The 22407-nt window shown below is 52.8% G+C and overlaps 1 protein-coding gene across 2 annotated transcripts in view; it reads left to right on the top strand.

The window, feature by feature from the left end:
• Window positions 1-22407, top strand: part of CAMK2A (calcium/calmodulin dependent protein kinase II alpha) — a gene marked incomplete at both ends in the record, with an annotated part of 65211 nt that overhangs the window by 5168 nt on the left and 37636 nt on the right. For both annotated transcript variants that reach the window (XM_081230927.1, XM_081230928.1), the window contains 2 exons: window positions 11399-11493; window positions 18978-19037. In XM_081230927.1, coding sequence (XP_081087053.1) covers window positions 11399-11493; window positions 18978-19037 — 155 coding nt within the window. The remainder of the gene's footprint in view (window positions 1-11398; window positions 11494-18977; window positions 19038-22407) is intronic.

Genomic DNA, 22407 nt, shown 5'->3' with positions numbered 1-22407 from the left:
GTGCACACACACACACACACACACACACGTGCATGTGGACGTGTAAGTACACAAACACACTGGCTCCAACAGGGCATCGAGCGAGAGTCTTACCTCCCAGTGCAGGGAGAGCAAGATGATGCTGGCTAGGCTTCTGGGCTGTCTCTCTGTCTCTCTCTCTCTCTTTGCCCTTGCCTCTCGTCCTTCCCTGTGTCTCTTTGGTCTCTGTTTCTTTTTCTCCCCTTCCATCTTTTTTTGTGCTGGTCCCTTGGCCACAGTCCACCCCTCCTGCACGCATATTGCCCGTGTCACGGTCTCTTCCGAGCCTCTCTCTGGCACAGTAGGAAGCCTCCCTCCCCAGGCCAGCCTGGTGCAGCCCCCCAAGCATGTCACAGCCTGCTGAGACCCAGCCCAGGCACTAGATCTAGGCCCTCGTGGGGCTAAGCTGCCCACCAAGGCATCAGGTGGGCCTGTAAGGCCGGTGGGACTTTCTGTGCTGGAAAATGCTGACGGCCTTGGTGTCTTGGCATTACATAAAAGGAAGAACATGTCTGTGACTCTTGCATCCACTCAACAAGTATTTCCTGACAACAGACTCTGTTCCCAGCCCCAGGCTGAGCCCAGAAGATACCACATACCAGACTTATGTCATCTCTGCCCCTTTGGGGCTTATGGTTTAGTGAGAATCTGACATTAATTAAATCACTTCAGATATTATTATTTAAATGCAACTGGTTAAGGGGCTATGAGCTGCAAAGAGACCTCAACTAGTTGGAATGAGGGAGGATCAGGGAAGGCTCCCCTGAGGAGGTGACACTGGGGAGCTGGAAGCTGAATAAGAGTCAGTCAGAGGGAAGAGGGTGGAATAGTGTTCCTCAGAGTGGGAACAGCACAGGCAAAGACTTTGAGGTGTGTATTTTTTTTTTTTTTTTTTTTGCGGTACGCGGGCCTCTCACTGCTGTGGCCTCTCCCGTTGTGGAGAATCCGGACACGCAGGCTCAGCGGCCATGGCTCACAGGCCCAGCTGCTCCGCGGCACATGGGATCTTCCCGGACCGGGGCACGAACCCGCGTCCCCTGCATCGGCAGGCAGACTCTCAACCACTGCACCACCAGGGAAGCCCTGAGGTGTGTATTTTGATGGAGCATGTCAGCCCCAGGGAGGCTGGTGGCCCTACTCTTCTTAGGCCTGCTCAACTTGCCTCCAACTTTTGGATGCCTGGGTACTAAAAGGAATATTAAAAACCTATAGAATGTCTAGAAGAGGGGACCTAGGCAGGGTGGCCAAGGTCTGGAGGCCAAATCAAGTGAGAGAGGGCTGAGAAGCTGGGGGAATTTAGCAGGGAGAAAAGACCCCTCGGGGGTGTGTCCTCTCCCCTCATCTCTGCAGGGACATCATGGGGCCCCAGAGATGAGACAAGGCTGCTCTGTATGGCCCTGGAGGGCAGAGCAGGACTAAATGTGTAGAGTAACAAGGAGGTGGATTTCAGCTCAACATAAGGAAGAACTTTCCAATGGTCAGAACTGCCCTTCTACCACCCAGACGGACGTGGCCTTGGGAGATAATGAGCACTCTGCTAGCAGAGATATGCATGCACTTCCACAGCCCTCTTCTCACCCCGCGCCTCCAGTTCCCTCCTGCCCTGCATCCCTGTCCTCGCCTGGTGAGATGCTTTGCTGCAAGCACGAAGTGGGAGACGGTTTAGGGGCCAGAATAGCCTCAGTTCTGCACAGAATACCAAAATGAAGAATGCTCCCTTGTCTTAGGGATGGGGAAATAAGGCCCAGAGAGGGTCAGGGCTTTGCCTGAGGTCACACAAGCCAGTGACACATGAGGTTTGGGCGCTCCAACCTCCTTCCAGTCCAGTGCTTGGCTTTTTACCCCTTGGAGCCTCTCTCTCTGAAGCTCTGAAAGTCTTTGCTGTGTACGTGTCGATGGAGCCAGGCCAGGAGGCCCTTGGAGCCTGGGGAGAAAGCAGACCCTCAGCCTTTTTCCTGCTTTACCTGCTCTGATCCTGTCACCAAGCTCTGTGCATCTATATATATATATATATATATATATATATATATATATATATTTTTTTTTTTTTTTTTTTTGCCATACGTGGGCCTCTCACTGTTGTGACCTCTCCCGTTGCGGAGCACAGGCTCCAGACACACAGGCTCAGTGGCCATGGCTCACGGGCCCAGCTGCTCCACGGCACGTGGGATCTTCCCACACCAGGGCACGCACCCGTGTCCCCTGCATCGGCAGGTGGACTCTCAACCACTGCACCACCAGGGAAGCCCATATATATTTTTTATACAGCAGGTTCTTATTAGTTATCCATTTTATACATATTAGTGTATATATGTCAATCCCAATCTCCCAATTCATCACACCACCACCTGTGGATATTTTTTTTTATTTTCCTTTTTGTAACCCATTCAAGAAAACCCAGGTATAGCCCAAACAAGGAATATGTTGGAACTTTTGTTGGTTCAGTGTTCCCTGCAGCAAAGAGAATCTTCTGGTTCCCAGGCCTTCTGCGTCCCCCACAAGACTTCTGCTGGGTTGGCGCACGGCAGGCCTGGGGGGGTGTTCAGGATAGCTCGAAGACACTATGTCCCTGCAGGATCTTTTGGAGTCTGGAAGTGGGCGGCTGCAGCGGCTTGGGGAGGGATGTGTGGTTTCAGAAAAAGGTCCCAGGATTTTCTGGCTCTCAAATGCTAGTCTGCGGAGTTTGCAGCAGAGCTGCCATGCTGAGCTGGGGAAAAGAGAGAGAAAACCTAGTGGAAGGGGTCCTGAGCTGCCAGCCCCTACCATCTCAGCTTTATTTGCCGTCTGGTGACCTGCATAGCTGTGTTTTGTTTGTTTGTTATTAAGAAATGATACTATTGCTTCAAATGAAAAAAATAAAGAGAGGGCTTAAAATGATCAACAGTTGATTTCACAGATGGGTAAACTGAGGCCCCCCCAAAAGTGAATGGAATTGCTTAAAGTATGTAGAGGTGGGTGTTATGGAAACCAAGATGTTCCTTTCGTTTCTGAACAAATCTGATCCCAGATTTTTAACTGTTTGAGGAATCTAGGAGCCCTCAGAGAATCTCATATGAGCCACAGTCACCCCTGAAAACACACACTCACTCTAACTCACAGAATGTTGTATATTATTTCCCATAGATTCCCACACCCTAATGCCCATCTGTGGACCCCAAGTTAGGGCCCTCTGATCCGAGAGTATGGGGTATTGGAAAGAGCAAAAGACGATGAGTCAGGAGTCTTGGGTTCAAGGTCTTGGCCTCAGTTTCTTTATCTGTAGAGTGGGGAGAGAATGGACCTCAATGGCAAGATACTATTGCAGCTTCCAATGTAGCCACATGTGGCGCACACCCTGACCCCTGGGGTAGAGCTGCTCCGCTGGCCAACCCCAGCTCTGTCCCTTCCCCCAGACATTCAAACCCCATCTGCTCTGGGTTCCATGCCCCCAGGGCTTGCTCTTTGCCAAGTGATCAGATCAGCTAACCTGGGCTGTAAGTTACTGACCACCAAGAGGTATTGGAAGCTAATCCTCTCACAGATAACAGGTCTGTATACATTTGAGCAGGAAGGTTCCTTTTTTTTTTTTTTGGCCACGTGATGCACCATGTGACATTCGGGATCTTAGTTCCCCAACCAGGGGCTGAACCCGTGCCCCCTGCATTAGGAGCACAGAGTCTTACTACTGGACCACCAGGGAAGTCCCGAGCAGGAACTTTCTGAAATCACCCCAGCTTGTCTCAGAGAGGTAGAATGCTTAGGTATATTAACCCAGAGTGGGGAGATTTGGGGGGAGGAGACTGGACTTTGATTAAAAGATGCCTCTCACATAGCATCCAGGCAAGATGGTAAGTAGCTAGAAATTTGGGACTAGCATTCTGAAGAGAGGAGGGGCAGTATAGAAGCAGATTTCAACCTTGGGTAATAGTCAGTGGCTTTCATCATTTTTGGGGGCACGGGTGTCAGAGAATCCTTTGTCAAGCTAATGAAAAATATGCATCCTCTGCCCAGAACAATGCACAGACATAGAATAATTTTGTTAAAATTTTAGGTGTGTTCGTGAATGCCCAGAGCCTCCCCAGAGATCCCAGCTAATGGTCCTGGGTAGAAGGGATGGAGGGGAAGAGGTAAGAATGGGTGGAGAGAGAACAGGGAGCAGTGATGCTGTGGGGAGGAGGGATGAAGAAATGAAAGCACTGTCAGCAAGTGGGGGGGGGGCGGTTCCGGGGAGAGTGTGGCAACCCAGAAACAAGAGGGAAGCTAGGTCTCAAAGCTGGGTGGTCAGTGGGGCAATCAAGGGAGATCAATCAGACCTAGTGGGGGATGCCGGGGCTGGCAGGGGGCTGGGGGCACTGGGGGGACAGGCCTGGCACAACTTTTCTTCCAGGGAGCCCGGGGGTGGGAACCAGATTGTGGTGGGTTCATGGAGTGTGGGAGGTGGGAAGAGGAGGCGGTGGATGTCGGACACTTGTTCTGGAAGTTTGGCAGCAACGAAGGGAGGAAGGAAGTGGCCCAGGTTGCTGGGTCGAGAGACACGCTCTTGCTTTTTTTTCAATTTTTTAAGTGTGGGAGAAGGAAGGTTGTTTATTGTTGCAGAATGTGGGAGACCTGGGTGTGTTTGAGGAAGCAGCCAATGAAGGCAAGACCCTAGAGATTGTCAGGACTCCTGCTAATCAGACCCCCAAGGAGGGCAGAGTGGAGAGAGGGTTCGGTGACTGAAGCCCCGTAAGCAGTGTCCCTGTCTGCTGACACCCACAGGCAAAGGCCCTGGGCTCTGGGAGGCTCCGGCATAAAGGAGGGGAGGGTTCCTTTAGGGGAAGTTGGCAGTAACCAGTCTTGGGTATCAGGAACCTCTTCTTATCACTACGTAGCAGAGACTTCTCACAGCTGGCCCAGGAGGAAATGGGGCTGGGGCTCCTCATCTCCATTTTTCAAATGGAAGGGTAAGCAAGCTGGCAGCCAACGACCCAGGTCTTCTGAGTCCCCATCTAATGTTCCTGGTGCCACCTCTGCAGCCATGTCAGCATTTTGGGGTGTTTTAGGCCAGAGAGGGTGATGAGCCTGCTGTGGGTGGCAGCCAGCAACTCCCAGGACACTCTGCCTGCCAGGCAGCTGAGAAGCAATTTCCCAGTGTGAATCTTGCTTCTCATGGCCCATTAGCACGTTCGCACATTGTCAGCCACACCGGACCCACTATCACGGCAACCTCCCCATCCGTCAGTCGTCAGTCGGAGAACCAGGTGCGGCCTCCCTGCCTGCTCATACCCAGGGGCAGGCTGCTGGGCCCTGGGGAGCACCCCACCCCCTCACCATGGCCTCCGCACACCTCCTGTCCTGGCTTGCTTCTTCCCCGAGCTTGGCAGACAAGGTCCATTTTGCCTCTGATGATGCTGGCTGTTCTCATCACTTCGGAGATCATGATGCCCATAAAAGGTGTTGTTTCTTGAGCATTTACTACACTCCAGGGACTGGGCTAAACCCACTGCATACCTTACTCTCTCACTGGATCCTTGAAACAGCTGCTTAGGGTGGGTACTCTTCTTACTTACATTTTACAGGGGAGGAAATAGTCTTACCAAGGTTAAATAACTTGCTGGTAAGAGGCTGAACCACGATTTGAACTCTGGTTTGCCTGGTTCAGGGGCGCCTGTTCTTATCCACATAAAACCTCACTATCCAATATGGTGTTCACTAGCCACTTATAATGATTTAAATGAAATAAAATTAAAAATTCAGTCCTTCAGTCCTACTAGCCACACTTCAAGTGCTCTATAGCCATATGAGGCTAGTGCCTGTCGCAATGGACAACCCAGAATATTTCCATCATCGTAGAAAGTTCTGTTGGACAGCTCGCTACAGAATATTGAAGGTGGAAAGGCCTGTGTACTTTTTAGCCCCACGCCCACCCCACCCCCCCAAGTTGCAGACGAAGAAATTGATGCCCACGCTGGGCCGGACCGCTGCCCAAGACCTCCCAGCAGGGCTGAGAGCTGAGGTGTTTTCCCTCCAGTGTCTATCTTACACACACACCCCTCCCTGCCCACATTCTGTGACCCTCTCCTAACATGGGTACTTACCCAGGGTGACACATGTGTGCTTTGTCACACCCAGAGCCTCTTGACATCACATACACAAGGGCACTGATGGGCTGCTGACACACACCTGTGGGCAGACACCCCACCCCACCCCCGCCGAACCCTTTGCACCCAGGAACGCTGTCACAGGCACTCCCAGTACCTCCCATGGACATTCCCCCACTCACGTAGGGCCCTCACATGCAGGCCTCATCCCTTCCTCTTGGTACCCCTGGTCACTCCCTCCCACCCTGCCCTGCCCACCTTGGCCTCCTCCCCTTTTCCGCCCTGTCCTGTTTCCAGGCTCCTACCCACCCACCCACTGGCCACCTGCTCAGCTCAGGGCCGTGGGAGGAGTGGGCTGGCTCTTCTTTTTGCCAAGGCTGCTGGGCTGTGGCCACTGGCTCATGCGGGACGAGAATGCAGAAACATGCCTTTTTTAAACAAAAGATAAAAAAGAGAGGAAGTTAGGGCTGCGAGCTTGCTGCCCACACTCTCATTTTTGCTGCAGATTCTCCTCTGCCCCTCCTCTCCCTGATCCCCACCACCGGGGCAGGCAGGAAGGAGCCTTTCCACTTGTGGATGGAGACCTGAGGCTGCATAGGTAGAAAGAGGGGCTCCTTGGCCCAGACCCTTTCCCCGCCCCATTCAGGGATTTGTGTACTGTGCACTGTGCCCAGTGTTTTGCATGTGTTACCTCCCTTAATCTCCCCAACAAACCCAGGAGGGAGATATTATAGCCCCCATTTTATAGGAGGAAACAGAGAGTTGAAGGGCCAAGTTCAATATCACACAGTCGGGGGTCAGTCACAATCAGATCACAGGGCTTTGTGAGCCCAGAGCCCCTGCTTTTTAGGGTCACGCTCTCCTGCCTTTGGTGGAGTCAGAAGAACAAGGGCAGGTGACCTGGATTCTCTTCACAGCCTCGAGAGGATTATGCCTGCTCCCTTGAGGCTTCGGTTTCCTGATCTGTGAAATAGGGGATCATAATTCCAACTTCACAGGGTTGCTGTGAGGGCCAAGGAGCTTAGTGGTGAACGTGCATTTGAAGGGAGGACATCTGGGCATGTGAGAGGCTGGTGTTCTCTGGATCAGTAGCCCTGAACTGGATTTGATAAGCTCCTCCCTCTGAGAATCTGCTAAAAGCTATGCATTCTTGCCCCAGAAAAAAATGCATATGCCTACGTTCAAAGACACAGGGCTCCTGCAGCTGCTCCGCCCTTGGCCTGGACCCCTAGTTAGAGCCTGGGATTTACACAAACCTTGGTGCTGTGTTTTGAGGAGGAAGTTCAGCAAGCGTGCCTTCTCTTGTTTTATAGACATGGCTCTTAGGTCCTCAGCTCCTGGGGCAGAGCCCAGGGTCATAGAGCCTCTTGAGCCGCTCTGCACAGAGCCCCATGTGATGGCCCATCGATGCTGATTTCTAGGGGGACCAGGCATCTAGCAGGACTCCCCCAGAAGGCGGGCAGGGCAGTGCCAAGCTGGCTGGGAAACAATCACTTGGGCAGCCTGTTAACTGAAAATACTGATTTCTGGGCCCGCATCTGAAGGTTCTGATTTGGTAGGTCTGGGAGAGGCCTTGGAATATGTTTTTTTGAAATTTATTTTTGGCTGCATTGGGTCTTTTTTGCTGTGTGCGGGCTTTCTCTAGTTGTGGTGAGCGGGGGCTCCTCTTCGTTGCAGTGCGCGGGCTTCTCATTGCGGTGGCTTCTCTTGTTGCAGAGCACGGGCTCTAGGCGTGTGGGCTTCAGTAGTTGTGGCACGCGGGCTCAGTAGCTGTGGCTCGCGGCTCTAGAGCGCAGGCTCGGTAGTTGTGGTGCACGGGCTTAGTTGCTCCGCGGCATGTGGGATCTTCCTGGACCAGGGCTCGAACCCGTGTCCCCTGCATCGGCAGTTGGATTCTTAACCACTGCGCCACCAGGGAAGCCTGGAATATGTATTTTTAAAAGATTCCCAGGGCTTCCCTGGTGGCGCAGTGGTTGAGAGTCCGCCTGCCCATGCAGGGGACCCGGGTTCCTGCCCCGGTCCAGGAAGATCCCACATGCCGCGGAGCGGCTGGGCCCGTGAGCCATGGCCGCTGAGCCTGCGCGTCCGGAGCCTGTGCTCCGCAACGGGAGAGGCCACAACAGTGAGAGGCCCGCGTACCGAAAAAAAAAAAAAAAATTCCCCGACTTCCCTGGTAGCCCAGTGGTTAAGAATCTGCCTGCCAATGCAGGGGACACGGGTTCGAGCCCTGGTCCGGGAAGATCCCACATGCCGCGGAGCAACTAAGCCCGTGCGCCACAACTACCGAGCCTGCGCTCTAGAGCCGCGAGCCACAGCTACTGAGCCCACATGCAGCAACTGCTGAAGCCCATGTGCCTAGAGCCCGTGCTCTGCAGCAAGAGAAGCCACCGCAACGAGAAGCGCGCGCACCACAACGAAGAGTAGCCCCCGCTCGCTGCAACTAGAGAAAGCCCGCACGCAGCCAAGAAGATCCAATGCAGCCAAAAAAAAAAAGATTCCCAAGACATTCTGAAACAGCCAGTTTGATAACCATCGATCCAATGTCTTTATCTAGAATGGAGTTTTGTTTTGTTTCTCTAGTAGAGAAATTATATTTCTCCCTCCCTGCCTCACATCCTCCCTTTCTCCCTCACTCTATCCATCCCTCCATCCAAGTTAATTAAACTCCAGCTCTGGCCCAAGCATGAGCTGGATGCTGGTGAGTGAGACAAGCCCTCCTTCCCTGCTCCTCCTCTCCCTGGAGTTCGCAATACCTTTCCCAGAAGTGGCCCCTTGAAACATTCTCTCTCCTGGGGCTTCTGAGAATCATGGCCTCCTACTGGGCAGAAACCTCCCTGTTTGGGTAGGGTGGGCACCTTTGAGAGACCAGTGTGCGCACCTTCCTCAGATGCCTGTTCCTATTCCTAACACCCCAGACTGAAATCTTCTCCCTGTCTCATTTCAGAACCTCTCACCTAAATCTGCCTCCTGTTCCTATAATAACATTTATGGAGGCCCTGTTTGTAGGTAGCATTGGGTACCTGGGCATGAGTGCGGAGAACATTCCAGTCCTGGCCCTCAGGAACCCTCCGTCTGGTGGACAGACAAGCTGAATGAGCAAGCACAGTCCTAGGCTAGATGGGGAGGTGTGGGGTGCTCTGGGAGCACAAACCACGGGACATGTCCCCAGGAGGCTTCTCAGGGAGGGACACCCGGTCTGCTGCTCTCTCCAGGTGGAGGACAGGCAGGGCTGCACACCCCACGGATGGTCTGTTGCTGTGCCCATGAATTCTGGCCTTCCTCAGCTTTCCTACGAGGTCATATTTCCTGGTCTCTAGCTCTCCTCCCAGATCTTTCTTCCTCATCCTTCGCCACAGTTTCCCATCCGTTCCCTTCATGCAGCCCGGACACGAAGAAGCCAGTGACACAACGCCCAGGGGTGTGTGTAGAGCAAGCATCTCCGGCCAGCCTGCGGGCTTCCTCGGTGCCTGCCAGCGTCTGCCCCTGCTCCCATCAGCCTCATTTTTGTGGCTTGGACCTGCCTGTGTGCTTAGGAGCGGGGATCAAAATTTGGAGGATATGGTGGGGTGAGGCCATTTCAGGAACCTGGGCATTCAGGCCAGCAAGCGGTAGGCTCCCTGGGTGGAAGAGAAGCCAAAAACCTGGGGGAGCAAATATCTGAGTTCTAGACATGGTATGGCCTGTAGCTAGCTGTGTGACCTTGAGCAATCAATCTACCCGAGCTACACTGAAGCTCAAAATCTTGGGCTCCGCCTCAGACTTAAGGAATCAGAATCTGCCTTTTAAACAAGATGCCTGGGTAATTCATATGCACGTTAAAACTGGGGAAGGCTGCCCAGGAGACTTGCTTCTTGCCATTAGCCTGTGGTTAAGGTGGTCATGGTGGTGACCACAGGTAGTGTCTGGCCCCTTAGGGGCCTCCTCTGTGATGTGAAGGGGTTGGACCAGATGACCTTTCTGGTAGAGGGTATAACATGGCACCTAGATGACAGATCTAGCCCTCAAACTAGTTTTGTTTGGCAAAATACTGTGTTTAAATTTTTTGGAATAAGGTACCAGTATTTAAAAATTGGGAAATGTCACGAAAATATCCAGACTTCCAGTTTTTCTCGAAAAATCAAACAATCTGGGAAATGGGCCACATTCCACATGGCAACAATGACTCCTATGAGCAGTGAAACCCACAGCCCTTGCTCCAAGTTCTCCCAGTCACAAATACTTTGAAGATAAAAACCCAGGAGTCTCTTAAAACATGAAAAACTGCTCAGCTTCGCTCTTGATATGAGAATTCCAAATCAAATCTACACTGAGTCACCACGTTCCACATCTCACTAGCAAAGATATGAAAGTTTGATAATACGTTGTGTTGACAAGGGTGGAGGAAAATGGTCCCCTCACGTACTAGTACGAAAGTAAGTTGGTACACCTCTAAGATGGGTCATCTCTCATTATCTATCAGAATTACCAAACAACACCTACCCTTTGACCAAATAATACCAGTTCTAGAAGTTTAGTCGAAGACACTTGTACACATGGGAAATGTAATTGTAATGCACGCGTACAAGGTTAGTCATTGCCGCACTGTGATAGCTATAGATCGGAAGTAACCTAATTGCCCATTGACAGGGGACTGGCTAGGTAAGTTATAGGACAGCCACATGATTAAATGAGGAATTCTTTTTTAAAAAAACATTTATTTATTTTAAAATTTTTATTGGAGTAGAGTTGATTTACAATAGGAACTCTTTATGTTGTAATACAGAAGGAGGATCTCTAAAAAATTTCTGAAAAAGAGGAGAATGCAGAACAGCATGCAAGGTCCAGTATCCAGTACTGGGGAGAGTATCTGTGGAAAGATGCTCTGGTAACACTGGCCATCTCTTGGGAGGGGACTTTGGAGACTAGGGTACAGGGATGGGGAGAACTCTTTTACCTATCTACACTTTTGTACCTTTTGAACTTTGAACCATGTCAATGTGTTACCTACTCAAAGAATAAAAAACTGAAAATTTCCAGGGACCTAGATTCTGTGATTCTAACACTGCATGATTCTAATGTTTTAGAATTTGGTGAACCTAACTTATTACGACTCTACAAGTCTCATGTCTCATGAGGCCAAGCTCCTAATGATTCACTACCAGTGGTTCTCCTGGGCCTCCGGGCCTGCTCCGTCCCTGAATCGGGCCACAGCAGCCCCTACGAGCTCGAGCAGCACTGAACGAGGGCTCCCTCCCAGCCTGGTGCAGCTGCACAAACTGTGGTGTCTCTTGGGAACGCAGCCCTTGGGCCCTCCCTCACCCTCTTTGCCTTCTCTGTCCTAGGGGAGCCTTCTCAGTGGTGCGCAGGTGTGTGAAGGTGCTGGCTGGCCAGGAATATGCTGCCAAGATCATCAACACTAAGAAGCTCTCGGCCAGAGGTAGGCGGTGGGTCCGGGCCTGGCCTGCCCTCCGGGGCTCTTCTCCCTTCAGCCCTCCCTCTACCCCTTGGGTTAGAACCAGGATCTGGGTATGTCCGCCTGGATGATGCTGCTGTCAGAGGTGGGGGCTCTTCTTCCTGTGGGTATGATGAGAATAGACACCTCCATATTCCTTCCTTAGAGGGTCTGGGCTGGAGGCCACAGCCTCTCCCACAAGCCAGGCTCTCTGCCCCTCATCCACCCATGCAGGTAAAGACTAAGGTGCCAAGTAGGCCTTCCTTTCCCTGCTTTTCTGCCGCTTGCCTCCATTCTCACCGCCAGACCTCTGCACCTACCTTTCTCTCTGCCTGGATGCTCTTACCTGGCTCCTTACAAGGATAGCTCTTTATCAACCTTCAGGTCTCAGTTCAATGTCACATCCTTTGAGAGACTTCCCTGATCCCCAAACCTGAGGGGGACTTCCCCATTTTATATCTCTCATTACTGTTTCCTCTCTTTGTGGCTTTCTACCAACCTGGAGCTATCCCATTTACTGGCTTGGTGCCTTGTTTAATATCTATGTTCCCTCATGACCATAAGCACCAAGAAAGTGGGAGTGGGTCTCATTCCCTATATACGCCCAGCACCTAGGACAGCGCCCGATGCGTCTGGGGGCTCAACCAGTGTCCCGTGAACTCCAAGTGCACTCTGCTTCAACCAAACCAGTCCACCCTCTGGTCCCTATATACTCCCTTGGACAGTGGCTTCCAAGCCTGGAATCCCCTGGAGAGCTTCAAACACTCCTGATGCCTGGATCCCGCAAGTTGTGATTTAATTAGTCTGGGCTGTGACTTGGGTTTTGGAAATGATCCCCAGGTAATTCTAATTAGGAAGTGGTCCTAAACCAGTAACATCAGCATCACCAGGAGATTGTTAGGAATGCAAATTCATGATTCCAGATATAAGGAATCAGAACCGCATTTTAACAAGACACTGGTGATTTGTATGGACGTTAAAACTTGGAACGCCTGCACAGAAGCTTTGCTTCTTGCCCTTAGCATGTGGTTAGGGTGGTAATGGTGGTGACCATAGTCAGCGCGTTGGGGAGGATTATCTTCAAAGATCTCCGCTCTGAATGGTGGGTCTGTGCTGCCTTGGGGACCCCCAGTGGGTGGAGGACGTTCTGTTGGGTGAGGCGGGTACAGATGCGGTCTGTGCAGCTCATGCCTTGTGCAGCGTGGAAGACATCGTGTGAGGGGTTGGTGAAGTGTCCAGGTGTTTGCCTGGCATAGTGGCAGCTGTGTCTGGACCAGGGCCCAGCAGGTGTGGATTTCACAGAGGCTGGCACAGGATGCACATTGTCCCCTGCAGGCCTCCCAACATGTTCCGTGTTGGACCGTGTGCTGCTGCCTTTCGTCTCTCTGGCTCAGTGTTGCTGGGAGCCCAGTGCTTTCTCCTAGTTACCAACCCCCCATAGGCAGACCAGTGTCCTGCAGGGAGGAGAGGCTGGGCTGGGGGTGGGGGTGGTGCGCTGAAGACCAGGGCCCTCCGTGCCACACAGTCCACATGAACGCTGGCATGGAAGGGCGAGACCTGTGGAAGGTCAAGGGCCAGAGCCGGGGGCAGGGAGCCAGGGCTGGCAGGAAGGCCGGTAGGAGTGCTATCTCACCCAGTTGCTGGGACTTGCCTTGCCGTTGCTGTGTGACTAGTGGCTGTCTGGTGCCCTCTCTGTGCTTTACATCACTATTGATCAAGGGAGGTGTCCCAATCCCTGAGATACAGAGGGGGAGGGACTAGAGCCACGGCTTGGGGTGATTGGTTGGGTTGCCCCCAAAATGAGGGAGGGTCAGAAACCAAGGTCTTGGGACTTCCCTGGTGGTCCAGTGGTTAAGGCAGTCCTGCCTTCCAAATGCAGGGAGTGAGGTTCAATCCCTGGTAGGGGAGCTAAGATCCCACATGCCTTGTGGCCAAAAAACCAAAATATAAAACAGAAGCAATATTGTAACAAATTCAGTACAGACTTTAAAAATGGTCCACATCAAAAATATCTTAAAAAAAAAAAAAAGAAAGAAAGAAACCAAGGTCCTCCCTGGATTCTGGGGAATCTTGGGCCAGTTCACCACATTCTCAGAGCCACATCCACACAAGCACACGACAGAAAGAGGCAGATGCAGATGCGTATGGGGGAATGGAGGGAGCATTGCCTATTTTCTGGAAGGTGACTAAGCATTCCAGGGACAGTGTAGACTCTGGGCTGTGCAGTAACTGCCCCCTCTCTGGATTTGAGGGGCCTTTGACCTCCTGGGAGGAAGGCGCTCAGGCCTAGGTGAATGTGAAGGGTGGGAGTGGGGAGCTTCTGAGAGAACCTTCTCAAAGAAGTCTGCCAACTGCCAACGCTTTTCTCCCCAGCAGGAGATGAGGGGCAGAGCTTCTTTTAGCAGGTTTCTTTGTTTGCCATTCACGGTGCCTGGGGTGGGGAGTGGTTTGATGCTGAATATTTGGCAACACATTCCAAGCTTCTCATGCTGGCACTCCCCCCTCCCCCGCCCCGTGACTTTGGCAGTTCCCAGCGGGGGCGGGGGGCATGCCCCCCTGGGGTGTCTGTTCACTCCCCAGGGAGCTGTGGCTTCCCCTTCTCCACGGGGTCAGCCTCTTCTATCAAGCGTTTCCCAAACCCGGGAGAGATTTTTTGTGTCTATTTTTAAACTACTCTTTTATATAAAATGCTCATAGTATAAACAATTCGAGGAAGCCATAAAGACATGAAATGAAGGTAAAAATATTTTCCTGTCCCAGTCCCTGCCAAATCCCCCTGGGGGCCTTTTGAAAAATACAGCTGCCCCAGTTCCACCCCTGAGGGTGTGGGATTCAGGAGGTGAGGCCCAAGCTCTTGCATTTAAAAAGTCCTGTCAGCGCCAGCTCCCTGCCAGGGGCTCTGGAAGCTTCCTAGCTATAGCCTCGCCAGGCAGGCACACACAGAATTCATCAACATTTTAGGGCACGCTGGGCAAGCAGATGTGGCTGGTGCCGCCAGAGGTGACTGGCCCTCATACAGCGACCTCCATTAGCCCCGCTGTCCACCTGAGCACTGAGGGGTCACTTCCTCGGCTCCCTGGCCATCAGTCCCAGGACACTGGGTGGGAAGCACGGGGTGAGATCATTCAGGCTGCCCCTGAGCTTCAGGTCCATGCAAGGGAGCCTTCGAAGAGGCAGTAAGACACATCTTTCCGGTCTTTCTCATCTCCTTCCCTACCCCTGCCTGGCACTCTTGGCCCTCGGGATTATTTCTCCAACCTCCTAGGATCTGGAGGCTTGTTGAAGTCCTGTGCGGAGAGGGGACATTTTCTGTTCCGAGACTCAGAGGTCTATTTTCTGCCCTGGTTCCTGTGCCTCTAGCCAGAATCCCGCTGCCCACCTGCCTGCTGGAGCCCGCCCCCTCTGCAGGCAGAGCCCTCAGGCTGCCTGACTGCACTTCCCGGGGTTCTGCTTTGCCCCGCTCTGCCCTGCTGGTACTGTCTGGCCCCAGGAACCTCTCCCCAGAGTTTCCACCCACCTGCTGCCTGCCGAGCTCTGGGCAGGGCTGGCCCCCTTAACCCCAATATCTTGCCTCCAGGCCTGCCCCAAGGGACCGAGGGAGAAGATTCACAAAGCATTTATCATAATGGGCATTGGGAGCAAGTCTTCCTGGTACCCAGGCAGGAGGCTGCAGACTAGCTTCTCTCAGACCCCTCAGCATCATGGGCCTCTACTGAGCTGGATGGATTAATTTATCAATTATGAGAATGGGAGGCAATATAGTACAGTCATTATGAACATGGGTTGAAATCCCAGCTCTGCCGCTTCTTGGCTATGGGAACTTGGACAAGCTGCTGTGTGGCTCTAGGCCCTGGGAACAAGGCAGAGGCCAGCAGACGAGCTCTTGCTCTCATTGCACCTGTTTTCTACAGGAGGGAGACTGAAAAGAACATTAAACACACAAGTAAGCTGGGTAATTTCAGGTAGCAATGAGTGTTACAAAGAAAATAAGACAGGGTAATGGGGAAGTGATGGGGCTGGAGGGACATTCAGAAAAGGCAGCCGGGGAAGCTTTCTGAGGAGGTGACATTGTGCTGGGACCTGCCTGAAAAGGAGGCAGCCATGAGAAGACCCAGGAGAAGAGTGTTCCAGGCAGAGGGCGCATCAGGTGCAAAGGCCCTGAGGTGGGAAGGGGCTTGCAGTGCCTGAGGCCGCAAAGGAGGCCAGTGTGGCTGGAGCTTCAAGGCCAAGATGAGGTCGGACCCAGCACCCAGCAGTCTTCCTGGATGTGGTGAGGAGTTTGGATTGTATTATAAGTACATTAGGAAGCTGTTGGCAAGTTTGAAGTCAGTATCTTATTTATATTTTAATAAGAGGTCCGTGGCTGCCCAGGACTATTGGCTGGGGGTTGGGGGGAGTGTTCAGGAGTAGTTTCTCAGAGCTCTGAGTTGTAATAAGGCTTGATCACCGGATGACCACCTTGATTTTGATAAAGAGATTGCTCCTTTAGCACTGGGTCTCAGTTTCCCCATCTGCTTAATGGAGCAAGGCCTCAGAGGTCAAGAGGAACTCAGTCCCTATGTTTCTTGAGGTTCCCTACATATTAGAAAATGAAAATATTTCAAACAGAGTTACAAAAATTATTGTGTAAAGTACATGTTTACATTCAACAAATTAATGACTTTAGCACTGGAATTTGCAATGCAGTGTAATTGTACTATGCACAAGATGATTACAAGATTTATAAAAACAATTAGTTCCTAGTTTTTCCAGCAGTGAGGTCTGGTAACCAGGCACATTTAAAAAAAAAATAAATTTATTTATTTTTGGCTGTGTTGGGTCTTCGTTGCTGTGCATGGGCTTTCTCTAGTTGCGGCGAGCGGGGGCTACTCTTCGTTGCGGTGCGGAGGCTTCTCATTGCAGTGGCTTCTCTCGCTGTGGAGCACGGGCTCTAGGCTCGTGGGCTTCAGTAGTTGTGGCGTGCGGGCTCCAGAGCGCAGGCTCGGTAGTTTTGATGCACGGACTTAGCTGCTCTACAGCATGTGGGATCTTCCCAGGCCATGGCTCGAACCCGTGTCCCCTGCTTTGGCAGGCGGATTCTTAACCTCTGAGCCACCAGGGAAGTCCCCAGGCACACATTTGAAGCTGTGTGACCAACGTTTTCTTCTTTCAATCCTGTCAGTGTAGCTCTGTTCCCGGGTGACCTCGCATGGAGAAAAACATCAGAATTCTGGATTTAGATCCTTTATCCCTTGAATGTGTAGCCTGGGTCAGGAGGCCCCCAGCCCCCTCTGATAGGCCCCACTTTGAGCTGCCTCGTTTCTGGTTCTGCTGGGGATGGGTGGGTGGGGGACAGGGTTTGGAGCTGGGGAGGGTCCAGCCTTCCTCAGCTCAGGGACGGCCCTTGGCCAGCCCTGGATGGGGATCCCCCTCCTTTGCCTGGGAATCAGCTCTCCTCCCCCTGCCCTGGAGGATATGGAAGGATGCAGAGAGGGAAGAGGAACCGGGGGATGCCCCCAAGCCTGGACCAGCCTCCCCTCCCCTAGCCTGTAGCCGCCTTTAGCTGGGGAGTGGAGCTTCCACTCTATGGAAGGAGGATGGGTCTTAATTGCTTTGCTGATGGAAAAGCCACATTTCAGTATTGATCTTGGTTTCTGCAGCCCTTGGAGGACGGCTGGTGATTCCTCTAATGGAGGGGGAAGGGGAGAGGGGAGCTGGCTGCCTGGAGACAGGGCTGGGACTTTCACCATCCTCATCATCCTCCCTGGTGCCCACCTGCTTTGGAGGGGCCATTCAGAGACAGGGGTTCTAGTCCTGGCTCCGCCTCTGAGTGTCTGTGTGAGTTCCCTCCTGTGGGCCTCAATTTTCCCATTCGGGAATAGGGGGCAGGTGGAGGAGGTGGTGATGAGTCAGGGTGTGGAAAATGGGACAGCACAGGGTTGTTTTTTGTTGTTTTGTTTTTTGCTGTGCCACACGGCTTGAGGGATCTCAGTTCCCTGACCAGGGACTGAACCTGGGCCACGGCAGTGAAGGTCCGGAATCCTAACCACCAGGCCACCAGGGAACTCCCTGACTTAAGGTTTTAAAGCTTACGCCTGGAGCCTGACTGCCTGAGTACAAAGTGTGGCGCCACTGCTCACCACAGTGTGACTTTGGGCCAGATACTGAATCTCTCTGAATCTCTGTTCCCTCCTCTGTAAAGCCAGCACAGTGGTAGCACCACCCTCAGAGGACTGTCATGAGGGCTTGAGATGCATATAAAGTGCCCTGCATAATGCCTGGCCCATAGTAAATAGTCTACATTTGCGACCGGCTCCTTTTATATACTGTTTTGTTTTTTAAAATTAAGGCATTAAATACCAAATTGGAGAAAAGCACCAAAAAGGAAACTGCAAAATGCTTAAAATGGGGACAGTGATGCCCATAGCCCAGGGCTGTTGGGAGGACTGAGTGGGGTCACGGGTGTGATTGCTCTCAGCAGCCTCAGTATCAGAGACCACAGGTGCAGACCCCGAGCAAGGCCTCTCTCCCAGGTGGGCAGGGAAATCCAGGGGATTTGGACAAAAGTCCTGAGAAGCAGGTGGGAGATCTCTTGAGTAAGCCCTGAGGCTGCCATGGCCAAGTTCTACCTGCAGATTCTTTGGGGCTCTCTGTGTCCCTGGTCCCAACTCCTCTCACGGGAGGCGGCTTCTGTGAATTAATATGGCCCTTCTCCTGCAGAGAATTCCCACTCCCTTAGAAAGGTTCGTTCATTCAGTCGTTTGTTCTTTCATTCAGTTATTTCTTGAGCACCTACTATGGGCCAGGCATTTGGGTCGATGCCACAGGCACAACAGAGACCAAGTCCTCGTCCTCAAGGACAGCGATCTCCCCGAGACAGAATGGGACGTGCTGTCCAGGGGCCCCAAGAGCACAGAGGAGGAGCCCCTACCAGCTGGTAGTCAGGGCAGGCTGCCAGGAAAGGGCAACATCGAAGGATGGGTAGGAGTGAATGACAGCCGGTGAAGAACAGGTGGGAGGCTGAGAGGGAGCTTTCCAGGCTGAGAGAACCGCGCGTGCGAAGGCTCCAGAGTGAGAGGGCTGAGCAGCGCGTGCCTGGAGAGGTGGAGTTCAGCAGTTCAGTCCGTCTGGGGTGTAGTGTGAGGGGCAGGGCTGGAGGAGGGGCAGCTGGAGCCTGTTGTGGGAGTCGGGATGTTCCAGGCTGCCTGGAGCTTGGCTCTGATACAGGAAGGAGATGCCCCTCGTTTGAGAGCCCTGAAAGCCAAGGGAGGGGAAGGGACTTCTGCGTCATTGCAAACCCAGCCTCTCTCTCTCTCGCTGCAACCCACTGCCTTCCTGGAGGACACAGAGGCTCTGCCCAAAAGGCGAGCTTGCCCAGGGCCCAGGTGCTGCCCTGGGAGGTGGAGGTCATTAGAGGCTGTGGGGAGGGAGAGATGGGATATGTGGAGGTTCCTCCCGCACCTGGACTCACCTGGGCATCTGTGTTTCAGACCACCAGAAGCTGGAGCGTGAAGCCCGCATCTGCCGCCTGCTGAAGCACCCCAACATTGGTGAGCATGGGGGATGGGTGAGGGGTACAGGTGGGGCCTGGCCCAGCTCCCCTGCCTGCCCTGGTGGGTGTTTGTTGAGGGGAGGGGGTAGCTGCTCTCTTCTCGGGGACCGAGGCGACAGAGGTGGGAAAGAGGGTGTCTTGGTTTCCACACTCCTCGGCGAGCAGCTTGGTTGGGGGGGAAGGTGAAGAAGGGGCCCTTCCTCCCAGCCCACGCTGCCGGCAGCCTCCTTCAGAAAAGCTGTTTCAGGAAAACTCCCCAAGCTCTGAGAGAGACGAAAATAGGCCAAGCTTGGCCTTGACCGGTGCAGCCCACTCCCCAAACCTACCCCTACGCTGAGTCAGCCTGGCTCCATGGCCCTGCCCACCTGCATAGACCTGCAGTGCCGGCCTCTCCGAGGCCAGCCCCAATGCGGCCCCTGCCCAGGGTGGACTGAACACAGGCTGCATGGAGCGGCTGAGCCCAGGGCGGGCAGGATGGCACTGAAAGAGCACATCGCTACCTGACCTCCCCTCCCCCACCCCTGCACAACTAGGGGGCTGTGTCCCAGCCTGGCAGGGTTCTGAGTCATGGAGGAGAGGGAGTGCAGATTCTAGATATAGTTTTGTCAGGGAACGGCTGTGTGACTTTGGGTAGGAGCACTACCCTCTCTGAGCCACTTCTCCCATCTTCACAAGGAGGGGACTGTCTGGACCAGCTGGGCATCTTGTTAAAAGGTAGATTCTAGTTGAGTGGGTCTGGATGGGGCCTGAGGTTTTGCATTCCTAACACACTGCAAGGTGATGCCACGGCTGCTGGCTCACCAACCACACTTGAGGAACAAGGTCTAGGTGCTCTGTAAGGAACATTCCAGTTCTGACAGCTACCAAGACTTCTCCCTCAGGAGGGAAGCATCTCTCTATGTCCAGGGCCCCAAGGGTTAACTTCTCTGCTGAAGAGAAGCATCTCCATCTGCTATTTATACCCAGAAGGCACCTCCCCTTCCCAGTGCCTGGGAAAAGGCGCAGAGCTGTACACACAGCAGCTAGAGGTTCCAGGGCTGGAGTCGGAGAAGGGGTGGCAAGGCGGCTGGCGGGGGCAACCCTGGTCGGATCCTGGCCCCTGACCTGTTTATGACCGTGGGCAGCTCCTGCTCCTACCTCCTCTGGGCCTCCAGCTCCCCAACTGTACAATGGAGGGGGTCATGGGTGGTCTCTGACTGTAAAATCCCATGGTGCTTAGAAAGGCCATCAGTCCTGGAGGAAGGAGGTGGGGAGTGTGTGTGTGTGTGCGTGCGTGCGCACGTGCGTGTGTGCGTGCGTGCGTGCGCCGCTACACAATTGCAGCTGTCTCAGGTCAACGCTGCCTCCTCCTTCGCCCGCTCATTCCCGGCTCTAAAGGGGAGGAGTAAGTTATGGGCTCTGGGGCTGACAGACTGCAGATCAAATCCTGGGTTTGCTGCTTAATTGCTGTATGATCCATGACATGTTGTTTAACTGCTCTGAAGCTCAATTTTCTCATCTGGAAAATGGAAATGATACATACCTTGTAGGATTATGATGATCACATAAAGCATAGTACAATAACAACCCCCCGTAAGTGCTTTATTATCATTAAGCTGCTCCACTTTTTCTCAGTCTGTACCCTCCCACAGAACAACCTTACCTGAAGTCTTGTCTCTTGCCTAAATCTTCATATGATTCTCATTCCTTTGAGCCATGAAGATTTTGAGTCGTCAGTTTGGGGCATTATATATAACATAGTGGTTAAGAGAATGGAGTTTGTAGTCAGACACATCTGGATTCAAATCCCAGCTCTGCCTTTTTAAAAATTTATTTATTTTATTTATTTATTTTTGGCTGCATTGGGTCTTCGTTGCTGTGTGCGGGCTTTCTCTAGTTGTGGCGAGCGGGGGCTGCTCTTTGTTGTGGTGCGCAGGCTTCTTATTGCAGTGGCTTCTCTTGTTGCAGAGCACGGGCTCTAGGCGTGCGGGCTTCAGTAGTTGCAGCACGTGGGCTCAGTAGTTGTGGCTCACGGGCTCTAGAGTGCAGGCTCAGTAGTTGTGGCGCACGGACTTAGTTGCTCCACGGCATGTGGGATCTTCCCGGACCAGGGCTCGAACCCGTGTCCCCTGCATTGGCAGGCGGATTCTTAACCACTGGGCCACCAGGAAAGTCCCCCAGCTCTGCCTTTTATATGGTGTTTGAATTTGGGCAGGCTATGAACCTCTCAGACTCAGTACCCTTCTCTGTGAAATGAGGATAATCATGCTACTCACTTTCTAGAACTGTTGTGAGGGTTAAATGAGATATTGTAAGTAAAGCACTTAGCACAAGCCTGGCAGGTGGTAAAACCTCAGAAATGGCAGCTATCATCTTCATCATCCTCACTGAGTCATTTACTCCATTTGTTCACCTGATGTCAAGGGCATCCGAGGCCCCACCATGTGCCAAGGCCTCTGCTAGTCTCTGAGGATGGGTGGAAGAAATGAGGATGGGGGCGATTTCCCTGGCGGTCCAGTGGTTAGGACTCCTTGCTTCCACTGCAGGGGTTCCGGGTTCAATCCCTTGTCAGGGAACTAAGATCCTGCAAGCCGTGCGGTGCAGCCAAAGGAAAAAAAAAAAAAAAGAAATGATGGTGGGGAGGGGGTGGGTGTGGCTGATGGACAGGGACGTGGAGAGCAAAGCTGAGATTCAGAACAGGATACACTCGGAGGAACTTGAAGCTATTGTTAGGGCTGGAAGTGTCCTTGGAGGGTACCGCTTCCTGGGCCTCCAAGTATCTCAGTTCAAAGTAGATTGGAATCTGCCCAAAGAAGTGCAAAGAGGTCCAGATGTGGATGCAGAACCTGAGAAGTGGGTCTGTGCCCAGAGAAACTAGGCTGAGTCCTATTCAGGCTGCTTGGTGAGTCCAGCCAAGGTCACTGGCTGCTGCCTGTGTATGGCCACTGCCCAGCCAGCCATACACAGGGGACTAGGTCAGGGAGGTCCCTGGCTCAGCACAGGTGGGTTCAGCTGTGCTGCGCACAAAGCATTTACCTCCTAGATCCTGCTTCGGGGAGGACAGTACTCTATTCTCTGTACCATTAGCACCTGCTGATGAGGCAGACCCGCCCCTGAACCCCAAAGGCCACCCCAGGGAGCAGGAGACAACCTGAGAGTTTAGCAGGTGATCTGGGGTGGCCAAGGGAAGTGAGGTTAGTCAGTGATGAAGGTGATGATGTCTTCATCTATTAAGTTCTTCCTAGTGCCAGGCCCTGTGTTCAGTGCTCTACAAGCATCACTGCATTAACTCCCCACACCAGTCCAGTGCAGTGGTATTAGCACTGCCGCTAGGAGAGGACGCTCAGAGAGGTTACGTAATGTGCCCAAAGTTACACAACTTCTAAGAA

This window comes from Mesoplodon bidens, assembly GCF_964165515.1.
Source record: "Mesoplodon bidens genome assembly, chromosome: 4".
Classification (NCBI taxonomy): domain Eukaryota; kingdom Metazoa; phylum Chordata; class Mammalia; order Artiodactyla; family Ziphiidae; genus Mesoplodon; species Mesoplodon bidens.
Note: the sequence above shows the minus strand (reverse complement) of the source record. Positions and strands in the feature narration are given on the sequence as shown.